The 21904-nt window shown below is 44.6% G+C and overlaps 2 protein-coding genes and 1 long non-coding RNA gene across 13 annotated transcripts in view; 2 read left to right on the plus strand and 1 right to left on the minus strand.

The window, feature by feature from the left end:
- Window positions 1-13043, plus strand: part of GALNT8 (polypeptide N-acetylgalactosaminyltransferase 8) — a gene marked incomplete at its 5' end in the record, with an annotated part of 30331 nt that extends 17288 nt beyond the window's left edge. The window contains 7 exons of the mRNA XM_081331888.1: window positions 69-266; window positions 1888-2002; window positions 3066-3251; window positions 4159-4296; window positions 8201-8296; window positions 9246-9413; window positions 11834-13043. Coding sequence (XP_081188014.1) covers window positions 69-266; window positions 1888-2002; window positions 3066-3251; window positions 4159-4296; window positions 8201-8296; window positions 9246-9413; window positions 11834-11983 — 1051 coding nt within the window. The 3' untranslated portion in view covers window positions 11984-13043. The remainder of the gene's footprint in view (window positions 1-68; window positions 267-1887; window positions 2003-3065; window positions 3252-4158; window positions 4297-8200; window positions 8297-9245; window positions 9414-11833) is intronic.
- LOC308670122 overlaps window positions 1-21904 on the minus strand; it is a 236326-nt gene that overhangs the window by 213681 nt on the left and 741 nt on the right. The window lies entirely within an intron of this gene.
- GSAP (gamma-secretase activating protein) overlaps window positions 16488-21904 on the plus strand; it is a 65079-nt gene continuing 59662 nt past the window's right edge. For all 11 annotated transcript variants that reach the window (XR_014026936.1, XR_014026937.1, XR_014026938.1 and 8 more), the window contains exons 1-2: window positions 16488-16713; window positions 20977-21053. Coding sequence is in view for 5 of the 11 variants with exons in the window: in XM_081331301.1 (XP_081187427.1) it covers window positions 16626-16713; window positions 20977-21053 (165 nt within the window). In the remaining 6 variants the exon portion in view is untranslated. The remainder of the gene's footprint in view (window positions 16714-20976; window positions 21054-21904) is intronic.

The raw sequence follows: 21904 nt of genomic DNA on the forward strand, positions 1-21904 counted from the left end.
TGGCCGTAGCTTGGTAGATTTTTAAAAGTCCCGCGTAGATTCATGAACTCTTTTCTGCTTTAATGAAGGGCTGAACCAATTCTCTCGCGCATCAAGGAGGACCACACCGTTATCATATCGCCGGTGTTCGATAACATCCGCTTTGATGATTTCCAACTTACTCAGTACCCAGCGGCTGCCGATGGGTTTGACTGGGCTCTTTGGTGTATGTACGAATCCATACCGGAAGACTGGTATGCCCTCAAAGACCCAACCGCACCAATCCGGTAAGTCATCATGATACGGGTTGAAGCTTGTACCACCTCAACTTTCCTGGAACGAAAACAACCAGAAGTTTTTAATTGATGTTCTCTCTTACTAAAGATGATGCCGCAAGCTGGTGAAATGAAAATATTAGCTGGGTAATGCTAGAAGCTGCCCCCCAGCTAGCAGTTCGAAAGCATGCAAATGCGAGTAGATAAATAGGTACCACCTCAGAGGGAAGACAACAGCATTCCGTGCGGCTCGGAGTATAGTCATTGCTGGCCACATGACCACAGAAGTGTCTTCAGACAATGTTGGCTCCAGGGGTGGGATTCAAATAGGCGAACAACCGATTCTCTGGGTGAATGCCGCTTCTGGAAATCCGTTCTGGGCCTGGGCAACAAAAAATTAGCTACCGGTTCTGCTGAACTGGTGCGAACCGGCTGAATCCCACCACTGGCTGGCTCCCTCAGAGCTGAACATCACCCCTGGAGTTGGACACAACTGGACATCATGCTAGAAGACTACCATGCTTCCTCGAAAATAAGACCTATCCTGAAAATAAGCCCTAGCTTGATTTTGACGTGCACCCAATGTAAGCCCTACCGCTCAAATAAGCCCTAGTTTGGGGGCAAGGTGCACAATTAAAAATCAAGCTAGGGCAGGGGGGTGCAGCCTCCCCACACACCCCACATCCATGGCCACTTGCGGCTGCACGCCACATAGCACATCGCTCCACTGTTGCCACTCACGGCAGGAGGCCATGTTGCTCGTCACACCAATCCCGCCACTACTGATGCTTGCGCAGGAGGCCGCGCGTCGCATTGTTCATGATCGGCATGATGAGCCATGCGGTCAGGCAGCCGCAGAGGAAAAGAGGCAATAGTGCAACAGGTGTCAGGGCATGGGCCTGGCTGCAGCGGTCCTAGGTAAGTGGGTAAGACATCCCCCCAAAATAAGACCTGTTGCCTTATTTTTGGGGAAACACAGTATAAATCATTTGTCAGGAAACAATCTAGGCTTCGATGAAGCTACTGTATCAGGCTCCAAGGATCAAAAAAGGCATGCTAAGTTTCTTCTAAGCCACCTTCCAGGGTTGGAGCATTCACCGCTTCTGGAGGCAGGTTGTTCCACTGGTTAATTGCTCTGACTGTCAGGAAATTCCTCCTTAGTTCCAGGTTGCTTCTCTCCTTGACGAGTTTCCATCCCTTGCTTCTTGTCCTGCCTTCGGGCGCTTTGGAGAATAGCTTGACTCCCTCTTCTTTGGGGCAGCCCCTGGGATACTGGAACCTTGCTATCATGTCCCCCTTCGTGCTTCTCTACATTAAACTTACTAGACATACCCAATTCCAGCAACTGTTCCTTATATACCCGTAGACAGAATCTTGCTAAACTAAAGCAAAGAACCTTCATCATTCAAGATACACTCCGAGGACTTCTAGGGAGGCGCCATCTTAAACTCTCTTTCTCCTAACCAAACTATCTAAATGTTGCTGTCCCTCGGTCCTCTGGAATGAAAATCAATAAAAATATCTCCAAAGTGTCCATTCCTAGGTTCTCTCGAATGTTTCATCCAAAGCTTAGCCATATCGATAGATGTTCACGAATAAAAGCTGGTGACCCTTTTGCTGTTCTTTATGTCAGGAGTCCTTCTATCATGGGAATACTTGCCGCGAACAGAGAATTTTTGGGGAAGATTGGTGTTCTGGATGGTGGAATGCACATTTACGGCGGAGAAAATGTGGAGTTGGGGATCAGGGTGAGATTTTAAATATTTTTTTAAAAATTCCCTTGTCTTTTTTTTTTTGTACCGGTTCATGTGTTCATTTTTTGCAACCTTTTGTTCTGTCCCAGCCTACATGAGTCCTTGTTACACTCACAAGGAGAAACCTCTTTTCCATGAAAGAGGCAGGAATTGCAAGAAAAAACCAACCCCTTGTATTATTCACAGACCTGAGTCAATGTCCAAGGCAAACAAAAAACAGATTCACAGAAACTCCATCCTCAACATGAATGGCGGCCTTCAGCAACCAACACGTCCCACACCTTCCCTTTTATTATTCAGCCCAGGCGTGGCTTCCTAACACCTTCTCCTTTCCCTTGGAGCCGCCCCATTGCATTCCTCTGTCCTACTCGCTTCTCTTGCCAGCGCTTTCGTGCATCCTGGATATTTCCCAGCTGTGCTTCACCCCTGTCCAACCCAGGCTCCCAGCACAGCTGTGTCTCAGCCTGAGGGCGAGTAGAGGGGCTCGGCTTCTCGTCCGACTGTGAGTCTTAGAGCTCCTCAGAGCCTTCCTCTGACTCTGATGTCACTCCAGGCCCCTCCTCCCCCTCATCTGATTCCTCAGACTCAGCTGCCAGATCTACTGGCTGGCGAGGAATCACAACACTTATTCCATTGATTAATTATATGCGTTGCAGTTATTCTGTCAGAGCATGCAGAGCATTCTTTTTTCGCTGAGGTAACCCAGAAGTAAATACAGTAAACAGTGGTTTGTAATTAAATGGTGGTTTATATTACAATGTCTAGAAATATATTAGAAACAAAATACATACACGTGGTGATAGTTCAGCAAGCTCCAATACACCGCAATTGCAGCAGTCAAACGGACAAGAGAGAAAGACTCCAGCAAAAAACTTCCCTTTTATACTCAGGCTCTTAAAGCGATACAGACACCTGCTGAGTCATTCCTAGTATTGCATCAGCCACATTACATTACACCTTTAGGTAAGCTGTTTAGCCTTTAAATCATCATCCTGACATATTCTTATGGAAGGAAAAAAAAATCCCTGAAGAGTCTATTCTTATTTTACAATGACAGGCTTGGCAATGCGGCGGAAGAGTTGAAGTCTTACCGTGTTCAAAGATTGCACATCTGGAGCGAGCCCACAAGCCCTATCTGCTAGATTTTTCCATTGCTGTGAGGAGAAATGCGTTACGTGTCGCAGAAGTGTGGATGGACGAATATAAATTCATGGTCTACTACGCCTGGAACGTACCTCTTGAGGTTGTTGGCAAATTTTATCTATGTAGGAAGTCAATCAATCCATCAGAATAGAACTGGAGGGGGCCCTGGAGGTCTTCTAGTCCAACCCCCTGTTCAAGTAGGAGACCTTCTACCATTTCAGACAAGTGGCTGTCCAGTCTCTTCTTAAAAACCTCCAGTGATGAAGTACCCACAACCTCTGGTGGCAAGTCGTTCCACTGGTTAATTGTCCTCACTGTTAGGAAGTTTCTCCTTAATTCCAGGTTGTTTCTCTCCTTGATCAGTTTCCACCCATTGTTTCTTCTCTTGCCTTCTGGTGCTTATTTTTTTATTTTATTTTATTTTATTATTATTTATTATTTTACTTTATTATTATTTTATTTTATCTTATTTATTATTTTATTTTATCTTATTTATTGTTTTACTTTACCTTATTTATTATTTTATTTTACCTTATTAGTTATTTTATTTTATTATTTTATTTTATTTTATTTTATTATTTTATTTTATTTTATTTTATTTTATTTTATTTATTTTTTTATTTTATTTTATTTTATTTTATTTTATTTTATTTTTTTATTTTATTTTATTATTATTTTATTTATTTTATTTTATTTTATTTTATTTTATTTTATTTTATTTTATTTTATTTTATTTTATTTATTTTTTTATTTTATTTTATTTTATTTTATTTTATTTTATTTTATTTTATTTTATTTTATTTTTTTATTTTATTTTATTATTATTTTATTTATTTTATTTTATTTTATTTTATTTTATTTTATTTTATTTTATTTTATTTTATTAGCGGAAAGTCCCTCAGATTTTCTCCTGAGGTTTTCTTTCAGATGTCTCGAAGTGCTTCTAAACTGAATCATTTGAATTACGTGCTTGCCACCTCTTTGAAAATGGTGTCCTCCTTTTCCAGGATTCCGGCGTAGATTACGGAGATGTTTCTTCTAGAAAAGAACTAAGGAAGCGACTCAACTGCAAAAGCTTTGATTGGTATATCAAAAATGTCTATCCTAACTTGGTCCCTCAGGTTAACATTGTAGGCTATGGAACAGTAAGTAAAAGCTGGTAAGATGATATATTGTTTGCTTCTTGCAAAACAGCTCGTCACTTGATCTGAGGTGTCCCCCCAACACACACACACACACACACACACACACACACACACACACACAGAGTTTTTCTGAAGGTTCTGCCAAGTTAGCTGGCTAGCTTGCTTTATTTACTGTATATATTTAAATATAATTTTTTAATGGTGGTGCAGTGGTTAAAGAGCAATATTAGAGCCTTGGTGGAGCCGTGGGCTGATGCCTCCTTAAGTAACACCAGCTGCCTGCAATTAGTGCAGGTTCGAGTCCCACCAGGCTCAAGGTTGACTCAGCCTTCCATCCTTCCCAGGTAGGTAAAATGAGGACCCAGATTGTTGGGGGCAATTAAGCTGACTTTGTAATAATGCCGCTTGGGGTGTGTGTGTGAAAGCCCTAACAAGCAGGCATATACATAGAATGAAGGCTACTGCTAAGCTTGTAAGCCGCCCTGAGTCTTCGGAGAAGGGCGGGATATAAATGGAATTAAAAAAAAAATATAGGCTAATTCTGCTCACAGCCTGATGTTCGATCCTCAAGATTGATGCAGCCTTCCATCCTTAGGAGGTTGACAAAATGAGGACCCAGATTGTTGGGGGCAGTACGCACATAATGCTTCTAGCTTGTAAACTGCTCAGAGAGTGCTGTAAAATGCTATGGGGTGATATATAACCCTAAATAGCCATAGCGATAGCACTTAGACTTATATACCGCTTCACAGTGCTTTACAGCCCTCTCTAAGCCGTTTTACAGAGTCAGCATATTGTCCCCCCCCCAAAAAAAAATCTGGGGTCCCGTTTTACCGACCTCAGAAGGATGGAAACCTGACGCAACCTTAACCCAGTCGGGATCGAACTGTTAGCACTAGGCAGAATTAGCCTGGAATACTGCATTTTAACTACTGTGCTGCCATGATGAAATGCTATTGCTAAATACTACATATTTCATTTCAATTACTATGGCTGCCCAGGCATCTCTGAGTGGCAAACAAGTGAAAAAACTACAATGTCAGTAACCATAACAAATCAAATAAAAGGTAATCAAAGAAGAAAAAGGCCAAATAGCTCCAAATAATAATCAACTGCAGATTCCATGCAGATGTGTTGGGCTGTGTAACCTGTGTGAATGAATATTTAAACCTGCCATATCTATCTATCTATCTATCTATCTATCTATCATCTATCTATCTATCTATCTATCTATCTATCTATCTATCTATCTATCTATCTATCTATCATCTATCTATGTTGTTGTTGTTGTTAGTTGTGAAGTCATGTCCGACCCATCGCGACCCCGTGGACAATGTTCCTCCAGGCCTTCCTGTCCTCTACCATCTTCTGTAGTCCATTTAAGCTCACGCCTACTGCTTTGGTGACTCCATCCATCCACCTCATTCTCTGTCGTCCCCTTCTTCTCTTGCCATCAATCTTTCCCAGCATTAGGCTCTTCTCCAGTGAGCCCTTCCTTCTCATTAGGTGGCCAAAATATTTGAGTTTCCACTTCAGGATCTGGCCTTCTAAAGAGCAGTCAGGGTTGATCTGCTCTAGGACTGACCGGTTTGATCGCCTTGCAGTCCAAGGGACTCGCAGGAGTCTTCTCCAGCACCATAGTTCAAAGGCCTCAATTCTTTGGCGCTCAGCCTTTCTTATGGTCCAGCTTTCACAGCCATACATTGCAACTGGGAAGACCATGGCCTTGACTATATGCACTTGTGTTGGCAGGGTGAAGTCTCTGCTTTTTAGTGTGCTGTCTAGATTTGCCATGGCTTTCCTCCCCAGGAGCAAGCATCTTTTAATTTCTTGGCTGCAGTCCCCGTCTGCGGTGATCTTGGAGTCCAGGAAAATAAAATCTGTCACTACCTCCACTTCTTCCCCATCTATTTGCCAGGAATTGAGAGGGCGGATGCCATGATCTTGGTTTTCTTAATGTTAAGTTTCAACCCAACTTTTGCACTCTCCTTCTTCACCCGCAACAAGAGGCTCTTTAGTTCTTCTTCACTTTCTGCCATTGGAGCGGTATCATCTGCATATCTTAGGTTGTTGATATTTCTCCCGGCAATCTTAATTCCAACTTTTGATTCATCTAGCCCTGCCTTTCTCATGATGTGCTCTGCATATAAGTTAAATAGGCAGGGCGACAGTATACAGCCTTGCCGGACTCCTTTCCCAATTTTGAACTATTCAGTGGTTCCGTGTCCAGTTCTCACTGTTGCTTCTTGACCCGCATATAGGTTTCTCAAGAGACAAATAAGATGGTCTGGTATGCCCATCTCTTTAAGAACGTGCCACAGTTTATTGTGATCCACACAATCAAAGGCTTTAGTATAGTCAATGAAGCAGAAGTAGATGTTTTTCTGGAACTCTCTAGCTTTCTCCATGATCCACCGTATGTTGGCAATTTGATCTCTAGTTCCTCTGCCTCTTTGAAATCCTGCCTGTACTTCTGATAGTTCTCGATCCACATAGTGCTAGAGTCTAGCTTGTAGGATTTTAAGCATAACTTTACTAGCATGTGAAATGAGTGCAATGGTGCAATAGTTTGAACATTCTTTGGCACTGCCTTTCTTTGGAATTGGAATGTAAATTGATCTTTTCCAATCCTGTGGCCACTGTTGAGTTTTCCAAATTTGCTGACAAATTGAGTGTAGCACTTTTACTGCATCATCTTTTATCTATCTATCTATCTATCTATCTATCTATCTATCTATCTATCTATCTATCTATCTATCTGTCTGTCTGTCTGTCTGTCTATCATCTATCTATCTATCTATCTATCTATCTATCTATCTATCTATCTATCTATCTATCTATCTATCTATCTATCTGTCTGTCTATCTAATCTGTCTGTCTGTCTATCTATCTATCTATCTATCTATCTATCTATCTATCTATCTATCTATCTATCTATACCATCTTTTATCTATAGATGATAGATAGTAGATAGATGATATAGTAGATAGATAGATAGAACATAGATATAGATAGATAGATAGTAGATAGATTATATAAGATAGATGATAAATAGGTAGAAGATAGATAGGTAGAAGATGATATAAGATAGATAAATAGAAGATAGATGATAGATATCTTTTAAAAGTCAATCTATCTATGTATTTAAAGTTGACTCTTTTAAAAGCTGTTGAATGAAATTGAATTGAACTGAATGGGGAAAAAAACCTCTCACATTTCAGTCTGAACTTCCCTTATGAATAAATGTTACATTAAACACTGAAATGTCCTAATATTCTTTGAACATCTAATTTGGGGAGTTTCCTGGGAGATACATGACAAGCATGTACAATAAACTGCGTTTGTGTTTCCGGAGTTCAAGGAAACTATATGTGACCTACTACGGTATTTCATAAATGGGTTGAAAGTCAGCGAGAAGGGAGAAGGTTTAAAGGATTGGCCAGGTAGTCCTCAATTTACGACCACAAGCGAGCACAAAGTTTCAGCTGTTAAGGGAGACATTTGTTAAGCGCATTTTGCCCCATTTGACAACTGTTCTCTCCACAATTGTTACGTGGACCCCTGCAGTTGATAAGTTAGCGACGCGGTCATTAAGCGAATCCAGCTTGTCAGAAGGTCGCAAATGGGGATCATGTGATCCCAAGGGGACACGGCAACCATCATAATTATGAGCCAGTTGCCCAATGTCCAGATTTGGATCACGTGAGACCCTGAGGAGGCTGCAACGGTCTAAGTGTGAAAAACAATCATAAGACACTTTTTCTCTCAGGACCATTGTAACTTTGAACGGTCACTCAACAAACGGTCGTAAGCCGAGGACTGACTCTATCATGTTCTGCTTCGTTTTATTGGTCCTGGATTGCAGGCTTGTAAATCCAGCTCTTCACTCTCCCTTACCCTGTAGATGAAAAATCCACTAAGTGAGGAAAACTGCATAGATCAAGGGCCGGTTCCCGGGAACACTCCCATATTGTACGTCTGCCATGGATATAGCCCACAGGTAAGGTGGTGTCGAACTCTTTCTGGAAATGCCAAAACAGTGGCGAAATGCCAATTTCATCGAACGTAGAATAATACGGTTGCCAGGAACCTCTTCTAGTCCCCAACCTATGGGCCTCATCCCACTACCGAGCTGCGGCCTCTTGGGCAATGGGCTTTGGCAGTGCCTGGCTGGTGCGCGCACACATACGCACCCACTCCCCCCACTCGCACTATAGCCTGCAGCCCCGTTTGCAAATGAACGCGGGCTAGAATGGGGCCACTAGCGCCGGACGGGTGTCCGCGGCCTGTTTGCGCATGTGCAAACGGGATCACTAGTGTGGGGCAGGTGTGCATGGCGTGTTTGCGCGTGCACAAATGGGGACACTAGGGCAGGGCAGGTATGTGTGGCCCGTTTGCGCATGCATGATTGGGGCCACTAGTGCATGTACAAAGGGGACCACTAGTGCAGGGCGTATGCGCCCACTCCCCCCCACTCACGCTACAGCCCGCAGCCCCGTTGGCAAATGCACGCAGGGGAGAATGGGGCCGCTAGCACCGGGTGGGTGTGTATGGCCTGTTTGCGCATGCACAAATGGGGACACTAGGGCAGTGCGGGTATGTATGGCCCATTTGCACATGCAGGAATGGGGCCACTAATGCATGCGCGAATGGGACTGCTAGCGCAGGGCAGGTGTGTGGATGGGCAAACGGGACCGCTAGTGTGGGGGCGGGTGTGAGCGGCCTGTTTGCGCATGCACAAACAGGGCTGCTAGTGCCGCGCCAGTGTGCACAGTCCCATTTGCGTACACACGTGCACCAATTTCGAAGCTGCTGTCCTTCCCTCCGGGCTGTGAACCCAGAAGGCTGGAGAAGTCTGTTCTAGTCCAACCCCACCTGCTCAAAGCAGCAGACTTTGAATGGTCACGAAACAAACGGTTGTAAAAACTGTGGGCTACCTGTGTTTCTAGCACATGTTCTATCACAGCACCGGAGAATTCTTTGTGGGAGGTTTACAATCCCGGCGCAACGCAGTTGACAGATGCTTGACGGATCCTGGAGAAGGAAAGCTGCCGGTCATTGAGCAGTGTGATGAAGCGAAGAGAAGAGGCCTGAACATGCTCTGGGATTTCACACAAGTAAGCGTTTTAATTGATGGAGCCCTGGTGGCGCAGTGGTGAGAATGTGGCATTGCAGGTTCTGCCCACTGCCAGCAGTTCGATCCTGACCGGCTCAAGGTTGACTCAGCCTTCCTGTCCTTGCTAGGTCGGTAAAAATGAGGACCCGGATTGTTGGGGGCAACAGGCTGGCTCTGTAAACCGCTTAGAGAGGGCTGTAAAGGACTGTGAAGCGGTATATAAGTCTAAGTGAAATTGCTATTGCTATGTAAGCCTTAGGGGCTCAGTGGTTAGAATGCTGGATTGCAGGCTAACTCTGCCCACTGCCAGGAGTTCGATTCTCACTGGCTCCAGGTTGACTCAGCCTTCCTGTCCTTCCAAGGTCGGTAAAATGAGGACCCAGATTGTTATGGACAATATTCTGAGTCTGTAAACCACTTAGAGAGGGCTGTAAAGAAGTGTGAAGTGGTATATAAGTTTAAGTGCTATTGCTAAGTCTTAAGGAAGGAAGGAAGGAAGGAAGGAAGGAAGGAAGGAAGGAAGGAAGGAAGGAAGGAAGGAAGGAAGGAAGGAAGGAAGGGAGAGCTGTGGTGGCACAGTGGTTAGAATGTGGCATTGCAGGCTAACTCTGCCCACTGCCAGCAGTTCATTCCTGACCGGCTCAAGGTTGACTCAGCTTCCTATCTTTGCGAGGTCGGTCAAAGGAGGACCCAGATTGTTGGGGGCAAAGAGGCTGACTCTGTAAACCACTTAGAGAGGGCTGTAAAGCACTGTGAAGCGGTATATAAGTCTAAGTGAAATTACTATTGCTATGTAAGCCTTAGGGGCTCAGTGGTTAGAATGCTGTTTGCAGGCTAACTCTGCCCACTGCCAGGAGTTCGATTCTCACTGGCTCCAGGTTGACTCAGCCTTCCTGTCCTTCTGATGTCGGTAAAATGAGGACCCAGATTGTTATGGACAATATTCTGAGTCTGTAAACCGCTTAGAGAGGGCTGTAAAGCACTGTGAAGCGGCACATAAGTCTAAGTGCTATTGCTATTGCTATTGTTATTTAAGCAAAGTGGTGAGAATGCAGCCATTGCTGGCTAACTCACTGCTCACCGCCAGCAGTTCGATCCTGACCGGCTCAAGGTTGACTCAGCCTTCCATCTTTCTGAAGTCGGTCAAAGGAGGACCCAGGTTGTTGGGGGCAACACGCTGACTCTGTAAACCGCTTAGAGAGGGCTGAAAAGTGCTATGGAGCACTGCATAAGCTATTCGCTACCAGAGAGAGTTTAGAAAGCTAGCATGTTTTGCTTAACACCGTTGCTGTGTTCAATTTCAACAGAACCTCAGATCTGTTCCCATAGAAATATCTAGGAGTGACTGGATCAGAGATAGACCATAGAATAGCTGAGTTGGAAGGGACCTCAGAGATCATCCAGTCCAGCCCCCTGCTCAAGCAGGATACCCAATCTCCAATCTTTTTTTGAAAGCCTCCAGTTGATGGGAAGCCACAGCTTCTGGAGGCAAGCCATTCCACCGGTTCCTCTCATCTTTAGGATTTTTTTTTAATTCCAGGTTGCTTCTCTCTTTGGTTAGTTTCCATCCGTTGTTTCTTGTCTTGACTTTTGGTGCTTTGGAAAATTGGTTGATTTTCCCCACTACCACCACCTTCTTTGTGGCATCTCCTCAAATATTGGACGATCGTTATCAGAATAACCGAATAACAGAGTTCGAAGGGACCTTGAAGGTCTTCTAGTCCAGCCCCCAGCTCGAACAGGATACACTACCATTCCAGACAAATGGCTGCCCCATCTCTTTTTGGAAGCCTCCAGTGATGGAGCACTCACAAATTCTGGAGGCAACACAGCTTTTGATTATTAGCTGCATTCACTGTATTCCACTGACACCCGGAATTGCGTTTGTGTTCTACTTTGTAGCTTTACACAGCTTTACACAATTACAAGCTTTCTGAAGTGTTGACGCAAAGTCAAGACAAGGGATACATTGAATAATAATAATAATAATAATAATAATAATAATAATAATAATAATAATAATAACAACAACAACAACAACAACAACAACAATAATAATAATAATAATAATAATAATAATAATAATAATAATAATAATAATAATAATAATTTTATTTATATACCGCCCTTCTCCCGAAGGACTCAGGGCGGTGAACAGGGCAGACATATAAAAAATACAAAAATACAAAAGTTAAAAAAAATTAAACATATGCCCAAGCTAAAAACAGTAAATACATATATTAAAAATGACAATAAAAAACCCAACCCATCCCCCATCAGGCCAAGCCGGCTTGTTCAAATAAATGTGTCTTCAGCTCGCGACGTAAGGAGCGAAGATCGGGCGCCATCGGGCCCTGAATTCAATTACGTGCCTTTTTTTTTAAAAAAAAAATTAATACTATTTTTTTATTATTATTCCAGGGATCATCTGTAACCAACAAGAAAACAAAAAGGTGTCTTGAAATTGCAAAGGATCCCGGATCTTCCTATTATACTCTAGTTATGCAAAATTGCACAGGTCAAAAGTGGTTTATTCAAAATACTGTCAAGCAATGGGGGAAGCAGCCGTAGGGCGGCGGCTAAATCGTGCTTCAATTTTAAAAAAAAAAGGAGCAACGGAGTAGGAGAGACTAACGGGAATAGTTTGACCTGTTTCAACGGGGAATACTTTTGATTCTGGTGTGCGTCCCCGACTTACGACCCCAATGGGGCCATACAATTTCTGCCGCTGAGCAAGACAGTCGTTAGGCGAGTTGTGCCCCATTTTTATGACCTTCCTCGGCACACCTGTTCCTTCGGAAGAGGAAAGAGACTTCAAACCCACCAAAACGCACCACGTCCCAAAGTTATTATCTTAACTTTCTCTTCCATGAACTAAAGACTCTTTCGGACCATTTTGACGAATGCACCATCCCATTAATATAACAGTTAAACTTCCCGCTGGATTACGTTGACCGAAGTTTGTCGGATTCAGAAACCAGTCATAGCAGGGTGTCCCAAAATGTCTGTCTGCTTACGCAGAGTTTATTACTTTTATACAGTTTTAACCAGCAGGAAAGAGCGCACAGCAAAAGCATTGCTATTGGTGTATTCCCTTGTCAATCTTTAAGAACGTCCCAGCCAGGGTAGAGTCTCACGTATCTTGATGGTTCCTGGCGGTCCTTGGTGGTGCTAACTGGGGTGAGCTCATAGATATGCGGTAAACAAGATACTGAGGCATGGCAGTTTGCTGCACACGGCCCCTTCGTAACTTTTATATGACCTCTATCTCTACAAACATTTATTGTTTCCTTTCGGAATACCAGCCAGGATGCTTCTCAAATGCTCTCGAAAGATATAACCAGGGCTTTTTTTGTCATAGAACGCTCAGAACGGAGTTCCGGCACCCTTTTTTGGATGGAACCTTGTAGGCTAAGCAAGGCAGGTTGTATGACATGTGTGAGTTCCGGCACCTTTTTCTTTTACAAAAAAAGCACTGGATATAACGCTAAGGATTTCACTGCCTCCCTTGTAGCGAGTTGGATTTTTTTGGTCCTAACATTAAGGTTACGCATCAGATGTAAGCTGTTGTGATTCAGGGTCAGCCTGTGGGTTCGGCAGTTGGGTCGGACGACTCAGAGGAGGAGGAGGGGGGTGTTGAAGAGCTTGCTGAGGGGGTTGGACAGCTTGATGAGAGCCCCCAGCCAGGCCCCTCTCACCTGGTCACGACGCAGACCCAGCTGTGTGAGCCTGACAGCGTGGATGAAGATGACCCACAGCTGGCCCTGTTCAAGGACGCCCGACGCAGGAGGCAGTCAGTCAGGAGTAAACAGAGGAAGGCAATGGGGCACCTCGGAAGGAGGCACAGAGAGGCCACGCCCTGAACTGTATTTAAGGGGAATGTGTGGGAGGGCTGGTTTGCTGAAGGCAACCGCTTGGATTGTTCCTGCTTCTTAGCTCGTGTTTTATGGTTGGTGTCTTGTCTTACTCTGTTTTATGTGAATAAATTTGGCAGGCGTAATTCCAGCCTCTTGCCGTTTCTAAAGGGGTTGTCCCTGCCTTTTCTGCAGGGCCGGTAGCAGGCTGGTACAGAACATAAGCTAAGGGGTAATTTGGGGTTGGGTTTGGTTTTTTTTTTCCCCTTTTACTTGAGTTGGGGTGGACAGGTTGGACGGGCTCAGTTCAAATCCTTCTCTGACCATCCGTTGCTTAGGTCAGGAAGCTGTCAAGGGGCCATGGAAATCAGGAAACCGAGGCAGTTCAAAGGCACATAAGGATTTATTGAAGCTCTCCCTATGAGGATCTGAACTACTAACAGCCAAAGGGAAAATAGCGGTAGATAAGAAGCAACGGAATTCACGCTGGTCTAGACTGAGATCCCTTCTGGGCGCGAAGGGACTCAAGACCGATGACACGTTTGACTCCTCCCTCCCTCGGGCTCAGCCTCGTCATCTCCTACAGCAGCCTTGCATTGACTTCGGTTCCCACGAGGCGGTATCCAAACCAGGGTTATACATGTGAATAAATTTATCACAGTTAGTCGGTCCAGTCCTCATAATTTAGGAAAAGTCCCAGGCCTTTGGAAGACAAAGCCTGAGTTTTTAACCTTCCTTCTATTTCGTTGTTGTCTTTAATGTGAAACTGTGCTTCACGTTCTCATTGTTAACAAATAATAAAGATGGTTTGTGTTTTGTGAAATTGTGTCGGTATATATATAATATATATATATATGTAGGTCTTGGCGTATTTGGGTCTTTTCTCGTGTAAGATTGAGGGTGTCTTGGCGACGTTTCGACGAGGTCCCACTTGTCATCCTCAGGCTGGTGTCTTCGGCTTCATGCTTGTGCGAGCAAAGCATGATCGGAGCTGCCGTCTCTCTATAAATATTGGTGGGGGTGTGTGGGGTGCTGGCTTTGTTGCTGTAAGCGGGTTGGTTGGCTGTGTTGTTACATGTTGATTGGTTGATGGGGTTATTATTGGGGACATCAGGGTCAGACAAACGGGTGCAATTATTACATCTGTATCCTGAAGCTGTAGTCTCTCCCCAAACAGTATACGTTTTATGGCATGCGGAAATGACCTTGGGATAGGAGGAAGGACCACAGACTAGGCCACAATCAGATAAGTGGCAGCTAAGCTTGCTCATCTGTAAGAAGTCTGGATTGATTTTTCTGATGGTCCATCTGTTTGCTTAATTCTCTTCTGAGCCTCGGGACCCACAACAAAGGCGTCAACATCCTACCTATCCTACTTCTTCACAATCCATAGGTTCCATTTGTCCACCACACTAAGCTAAACAATCCTAACCAAGGTTAGCTCTAACCAGGTTTGCTACATTCTGCAAAGGCTTGTCCTTTATCTCACCGGTTAATGTGTGTGACACAGTTTATCTAGATATAAAATCACAGGGATTTAATGAGAGCTGAAGAGTAATTCAAAGTCCTGCAATAGTCAGATCTGAGCAATTAGCCAGTGGAACACCCTGCCTCCAGAAGTTGTGGGGGCTCCAACACTGGAGGTTTTTAAGAAGAGACTGGACAGCCACTTGTCCGAAATGGTATAGGGTCTCCTGCCTGAGTAGGGGGTTGGACTAGAAGACCTCTGCGATGATCAATAATAACAATAACAATAATAATAATAATGACAAAAATGCCAAATCCAGTCTGAACATCTGGCTGCCTCTGCGATGATCAATAACAACAATAATAATAAACAAAAAAGATAAATCCAGTCTGAACATTTGGCTGCCCCCTGCGATGATCAATAACAACATCAATAATAATAAAAATGCCAAATCCAGTCTGAACATCTGGCTGACTGTGCAATGATTAATACTAATACTGATAAAAATGCCAAATCCAGTCTGAACATCTGGCTGACTGTGTGATGATCAATAATAATAACAATAACAATAATAATAGACAAAAATGCCAAATCCAGTCCGAACATCTGGCTGACTGTGCGAATAACAACAACAACAACAAATTTGCCATTGGTCAATTGCAAAAGGCGGCCTTACTAGGAACTGCTTCCATCCTGCCACGAGATCTGTGATACCTTCAATTCAAACATCCACATCTGCCTATCCCAGGTCCTTGGCAAGGACTAGATACGTAGGTAGACAGAAATGCCAAATCCAGTCTGAACATCTGGCTGACTGTGCGATGAGCAATAATAATAATGACAAAAATGCCAGATCCAGTCTGAACATCTGGCTGACTGTGCGATGAGCAATAATAATAATGACAAAAATGCCAGATCCAGTCTGAACATCTGGCTGACTGTGCGATGATCAATAACAATAACAATAATGACAAAAATGCCAAATCCAGTCTGAACATCTGGCTGACTGTGCGATGATCAATAACAATAACAATAATGACAAAAATGCCAAATCCAGTCTGAACATCTGGCTGACTCTGCGATGATCAATAACAATAATAATAATGACAAAAATGCCAAATCCAGTCTGAACATCAGGCTGACTGCGATGATCAATAACAATAATAATAATAATGACAAAAATACCAAATCCAGTCTGAACATCTGGCTGACTGTGCGATGATCAATAACAATAACAATAATGACAAAAATGCCAAATCCAGTCTGAACATCTGGCTGACTGTGCGATGATCAATAACAATAACAATAATGACAAAAATGCCAAATCCAGTCTGAACATCTGGCTGACTCTGCGATGATCAATAACAATAACAATAATGACAAAAATGCCAAATCCAGTCTGAACATCTGGCTGACTCTGCGATGATCAATAACAATAACAATAATGACAAAAATGCCAAATCCAGTCTGAACATCAGGCTGACTCTGCGATGATCAGTAATAACAACAAACAACAACAACAACAGTAGTAATAATAACAGCAATTCCGGCATTTGCTCCGTCTGGCGCGCAGCTGTTTCTCCTCCCTCCCCCCCCCCTCCCGGCGCGCAGAAGAGCCGCTCCCGCCCCTCCAGGCTCCCCTTGAAGGACGCGCGGCGCCTCCAATAGGAAAGCGCTTCCCCGCCTAATTAGCGCAGCTGCCGCAGCGGTTGCAGAAGTGAAAGCAGCGCCGGGAAGGCAGAGCGGATGGAAGCGCCGCCGCCGCCGCCGCCGCTCCCCCGGGTCCTAAAGGGCGTCCGTCCTCGGCGAGGCCAGCCCAGCGGCGCCCGTGCCTTCCTCCGGGGCGCCTTCCTCCGCTGCAGCCGCCGGGCCGGGCGTCGCTTGCCGGGCGATGCTCTGCCAGCTGAGCGCTCGCTTCCAGCCTTCCCGGGACGTGGCGCCTTGGCTCGCGGAGCGGGCGGGCCGAGAGGGGAGCGCAGGTGAGGACCGGGCGGGGCTTGGCAAAGCTCAGCTGGGGTGCAAGCAAGCAGCAGGAGCCGCCCCCCCAAAAAAGTCCCCCCCCCGAGTTGCTTGCATGGGGCGGGGAGGGATCCGCGGGCTTCAAACCGAGAGATCGAGGCGATCCGGAGCAGGGTGAGCGAGCCAGAGGGATCCTTGTTGGGGTTTTTCAGCGCAAAAGTTGGGAAAACTGGATCCTACAACTTGGCCCTTTGATGACTTGTGGACTTCAACTCCCAGAATTCCTCAGCCAGGCACGCTGGCTGAGGACTTCTGGGAATTGAAGTCCACAAGTCACAAAAGGGCCAGGTGTGAAGACCCCTCCCAGAATTCCTCAGCCAGGCACGCTGGCTGAGGAATTCTGGGAATTGAAGTCCACAAGTCATCAAAGGGCCAAATTTGAAGACCCCTCCCAGAATTCCTCAGCCAGGCACGCTGGCTGAGGAATTCTGGGAATTGAAGTCCACAAGTCATCAAAGGGCCAAATTTGAAGACCCCTGTTCGACAGTGACTGACGGGCAACAGGAGGGAAAAGCACATTTTCCTCCCACTAATTGGATAAATGGCCTATTAATATACAGTCCTCCCGTTACCACCACAAATTCAGCTCAAGACATATGTGGCTAAGGGAAAACATGGGTTAAGTAAGTCTGTTTGTCCCGTTTTACGACTTTGCTCGCAGCTGTGGCTTAAGTGAATTGTTGCATTTGTTAAGGGAGTAACAGGGGAGGGGGATGCTGCAACGGTCTAAGTGTGAAAAACGGCCGTACGTCATTTTTTCAGTGCGGTCAGTAAGTGAACTGTTGTTAAGGTCTACCTGTATAGAGCACTAATTCCATTCTTGTGAACCAACCTATTTCAAAATCTAACCTGCAACCTCTTGAATTCCTTATACCTCATAAAATTGACGACATATTTCCATCATAGGTGTATCACAGTATTTGTAGATAGCCCGGAACTTACAACTGCAATTTAGTGCAAAATTTCTGTTGCTAAGAGGGACAGTTGTTAAGTGAGTTTTGCCCTGTTTAACGACCTTTCCCCTTTTAACGTCCCATTTTAATGACCACAGTTATTTAGCTAATCACTGCAGTTGTTAAGTTTGGCTGGATCTCATCTGGGTTAATAAACCTTAGTAAAGATCAGGGCCAAGAATGATGGATACCTTTGAGTCTATTTGCATATCTGGGCAAAAAATAACCAAGTGCCAATTGAATTTTTATTGAAACTTCCTTAAAAGGTGACAGAAGGTCACCTTGTATTATAATAATTGAAAAAGAGAGCTGAAAACTGCTAGACCTGAAGCACGAGACAGCAGGAAATCATAATTCATTCCAACTTCCTGCTCACAATCTATCACGTATACGCCAGCCTTCCTTCTTTGTGTCACAGCTTGACATATATATTTGCAGTTTCTTTCTGCTCAGAGATGGGGAAAGAGCGTTTATGTATAACTCGACACTGGCTCGTTATTGATCTTCAAATTTCTGCAAAGCAAACATCAAAATTAGAAGTTTGGGCATTGTGCAAACCGTTGCCTTGGGTAAGACAACATTTATTTAGGATAGCTTCTCTACAAAGGACATTGCAGAATAGGATAGGATAGGATAGGATAGGATAGGATAGGATAGGATAGGATAGGATAGGATAGAATAGAATAGAATAGAATAGAATAGAATAGAATAGAATAGAATAGAATAGAATAGAATAGAATAGAATAGAATAGAATAGAATAGAAAATATAGGAGTTGGAAGGGACCTTGGAGGTCTTCTAGTCCAACCCTCTGTTCAGGCAGGAAACCCTATACCATTTCAGGCAAATGGCTGTCCAGTCTCTTCTTAAAAACCTCCAGTGTTGGAGCATTCACCGCTTCTGGAGGCAGGTAGTCCCACTGGTTAGTTGTTCTAACTGTCAGGAAGTTTCTCCTTAGTTCCAGGTTGCTTCTCTCCTTGGTGAGTTTCCACCCGTTGCTTCTTGTCCTGCCTTCAGGGGCTTTGGAGAAGAGCTTGACTCCCTCTTCTTTGGGGCAGCCCCTGAGATACTGGAGCACTGCTATCATGTCCCCCCTCGTCCTTCTTGTATATGTGTTAAGCATATTGATTGTAATTACCGATAGCATAATCCAATTTTGTTTCTCAGCCCTACTAAATTAACTTACTCCGAGTAAGCAGGAGGGTCTTTAGAGTCTCAACTCCTCCATTCCTTTTGGGAGCCTGTGATGTTGTGACCCACGTAGGAAAGTGATGGGGGGGGGAGCTTGCATTACTAGGCTCCAGGAATACCGTTGCCAAAGTTTACTATAACTGTAAACTACAGAACTACATCAGTTGAGGTCGTAAGTCAAGGACTTCTTGTTTAAGGTAACAAAACATTCAGAAACCAACCCATAAGCTCGGGGAACGTACCTCCACCCTCATATTTATAGACCTTTGGTTTTAGTGCACTCACACCCATTTTAGCTCATCATTTCTTTCCAGCCTACTGATTTTTGCAGACGGAACGTTCTATTTCTTGAAGCAATCTGAAATATTTTGATGTAGTTTGGGTAGGTGAGAAACAGTTCCTGTTCTGTCTTTGGGGACTTTAATCGACACACTAACATTGGTGCTAATCTTTTTGAAGTTCAACGGAGTTGAAAGATGCACAGATGTACCCCCCAAATATTGGGACCCTTCCACTTTTTTTTTTTTGGCAAAGCATCCCAGTTTGCTGTGAAATAAGTTAAAACCGACCCAAGTAGATGGCACCCACTATTCTGTGTATTCCACTGGATTTACGATGGAGCGTATTTTTGTAAATAGCGAACCAATTCAAAATACCATTTCTTGTTTATTTTAGCATTTGCGAGAATTAAAAAGACAATGTGGCTTTCTTCAAAGGATTTTTTTAAAAAAAACATTAGAACTATTGACGCATAAGAGTCTTCAGATAAATTCATGTGATGGATCAATTCCTTCCTATGGATAAGTGCCCAATTTGTCTTTCGCTGTTCCAAAAGTTAATATTATCCATGTGATGCTAAGGTTTGGCCTACTCCGGGACTCAGCCTGTAAACAGCCATCCGATTCCTGACGTAGGAACTTCACTCCCTATTAACGCCACTGAACAAAGCTTGAAAAAGTTATTTTTACCGTATTCAAATTGACTGTAAACATGGATGTGTGAACTAGGAGCTTTTGTTGCATTCAAAGCATAGCAGAGTTTCTTACAGGTAGTCCTCAACTTCAAACAGTTCATTTAACAACCATTCAAAGTTACAACGGTGCTGAAAAAAGTGACCGATGACCGTTTTTCACACTTATAAACGTTGCAGCAGTCCCCTAGGTCATGGGATCGAAATTCAACCGCTTGACGGCTGACTCATATTTATGACGGTTGCCGTGGCCCAAAGTCACCTCTTGTGACTTTCTGACCAGCAAAGTCAACGGGGAAGAGAGATTTGCTAGCACTGAAGTTACAGTGTTAGCAACTTAGCAGCTGCAGTGATTCTCTTAACGGCGGTGGCAAGTAAGGTCATAAAATGGGGCAAAACTCACTGAACAATTGTCTCGCTTAGCAACATAAATTTTGGGCTCAACTGTGGTCGTAAGTGAAGGGCTACCTAGCTTGCTACCTATACAGAAGAAGGGGGTCAACTAATGGTCAAGTTGGCACTAGATAAGAGTCAACAGAATTCATGGGGGAGCTGAACACAGGATTCTTGTGACTATGCAGTGATTCTCAACTGATGACACATTTAACCCCACCTTCCAGCTCAGCCTGCTCATCTCTTACATCAGAGCTCCCCAATCTTTCCGAGCTGGTGGCCTGGAGAGAAAGGGAGGGGCAGGGAAATGTACAGGCGCATGTATGCGCAAAACAGGCACATGCCTGGCAGCAGTACTAGTGCATGCACACATGTGCAAGCGGGGCGCATGCACCCACAGCGGCGCTGGTGGCAGCGCTGGCACCTGCACGAATGCGCAAATGGGCTGCTAGCGCATGCACGCATGTGCAAACAGGGCACTAGTACCCGCGTGATCCTGGCGGTGGTGCTAGCCATGTGCAAACGGGGCTGCTAGCACCCGCATGGCGGAACTAGCACAAGTGGGGAGGGTGCATTCCTGTGGCCAATAGGCCACGGACCGGTACCGGGCCACGACCCACAGGTCGGGGACCCCTGTCTTACATCATGTTTGCATATTCTTTTCAGCCATTGACTTTCATGTACAACTTATAATACATTCATGCTTACCTTTTTTAGATGCTGGGGGAAATCATTTGGAGACGCCGCATATAATAAACGTGGAAAGAAATGGAAATGTTCTTTATACTTGGAAGGTAAGGCCAATTTTGTTTTTTTAACTTGAGAAATGGTCATGTGTAATTCCCTGGGGCAGGTAGATTTTACCATCAACGGAATCTTGAGTTAGGCCTGAAGAATGAGGTCCATTGCTCAGCAGAATGAAGGAAAGTACAACACCAGAATACAGATTAACAGAGTTGTAGGGGACTTTGGAGGTCTTCTAGTCCAACCCCCTGCTCGAGCAGGAGATCCTATACCAGGGGTGGGGAACCTTGGCTCTTTTATGACTGGTGGACTTCAACTCCCAGAATTCCTGAGCCAGCCACGCTGAGGGGAAAGGGCGAGGTTTCCAAGCTGAGCCATTTTGGCTCAGGAATTCTGGGAGTTGAAGTCCACGAGTCATAAAAGAGCCAAGGTTGCCTACCCCTGGCCTAGGCCGCTCTATGACTCGTGGACTTCAACTCCCAGAATTCCTGAGCCAGCCACGCTGAGGGGAAAGGGAGAGGTTTCCAAGCTGAGCCATGCTGGCTCAGGAATTCTGGGAGTTGAAGTTCACGAGTCCTAAAAGAGCCAAGGTTGCCTACCCCTGGCCTAGGACTAGACCACTTTATGACTCGTGAACTTCAACTCCCAGAATTCCCAAGCCAGCCACGCTGAGGGGAAAGGGCGAGGTTTCCAAGCTGAGCCAGGCTGGCTCAGGAATTCTGGGACTTGAAGTCCACGAGTCATAAAAGAGCCAAGGTTGCCTACCCCTGCCCTATATACCATTTCAGACAAATGGCTGTCCAATCTCTTCTTCAAAACCTCCAGTGATGGAGCACCTTCAACTTCTGGAAGCTTCCACTGGTTAATTGTTCAGACTGTTAGGAAATTCCTCTTTAGTTCT

This window comes from Vipera berus, assembly GCF_964194415.1.
Source record: "Vipera berus genome assembly, chromosome: 6".
Classification (NCBI taxonomy): Eukaryota; Metazoa; Chordata; class Lepidosauria; order Squamata; family Viperidae; genus Vipera; species Vipera berus.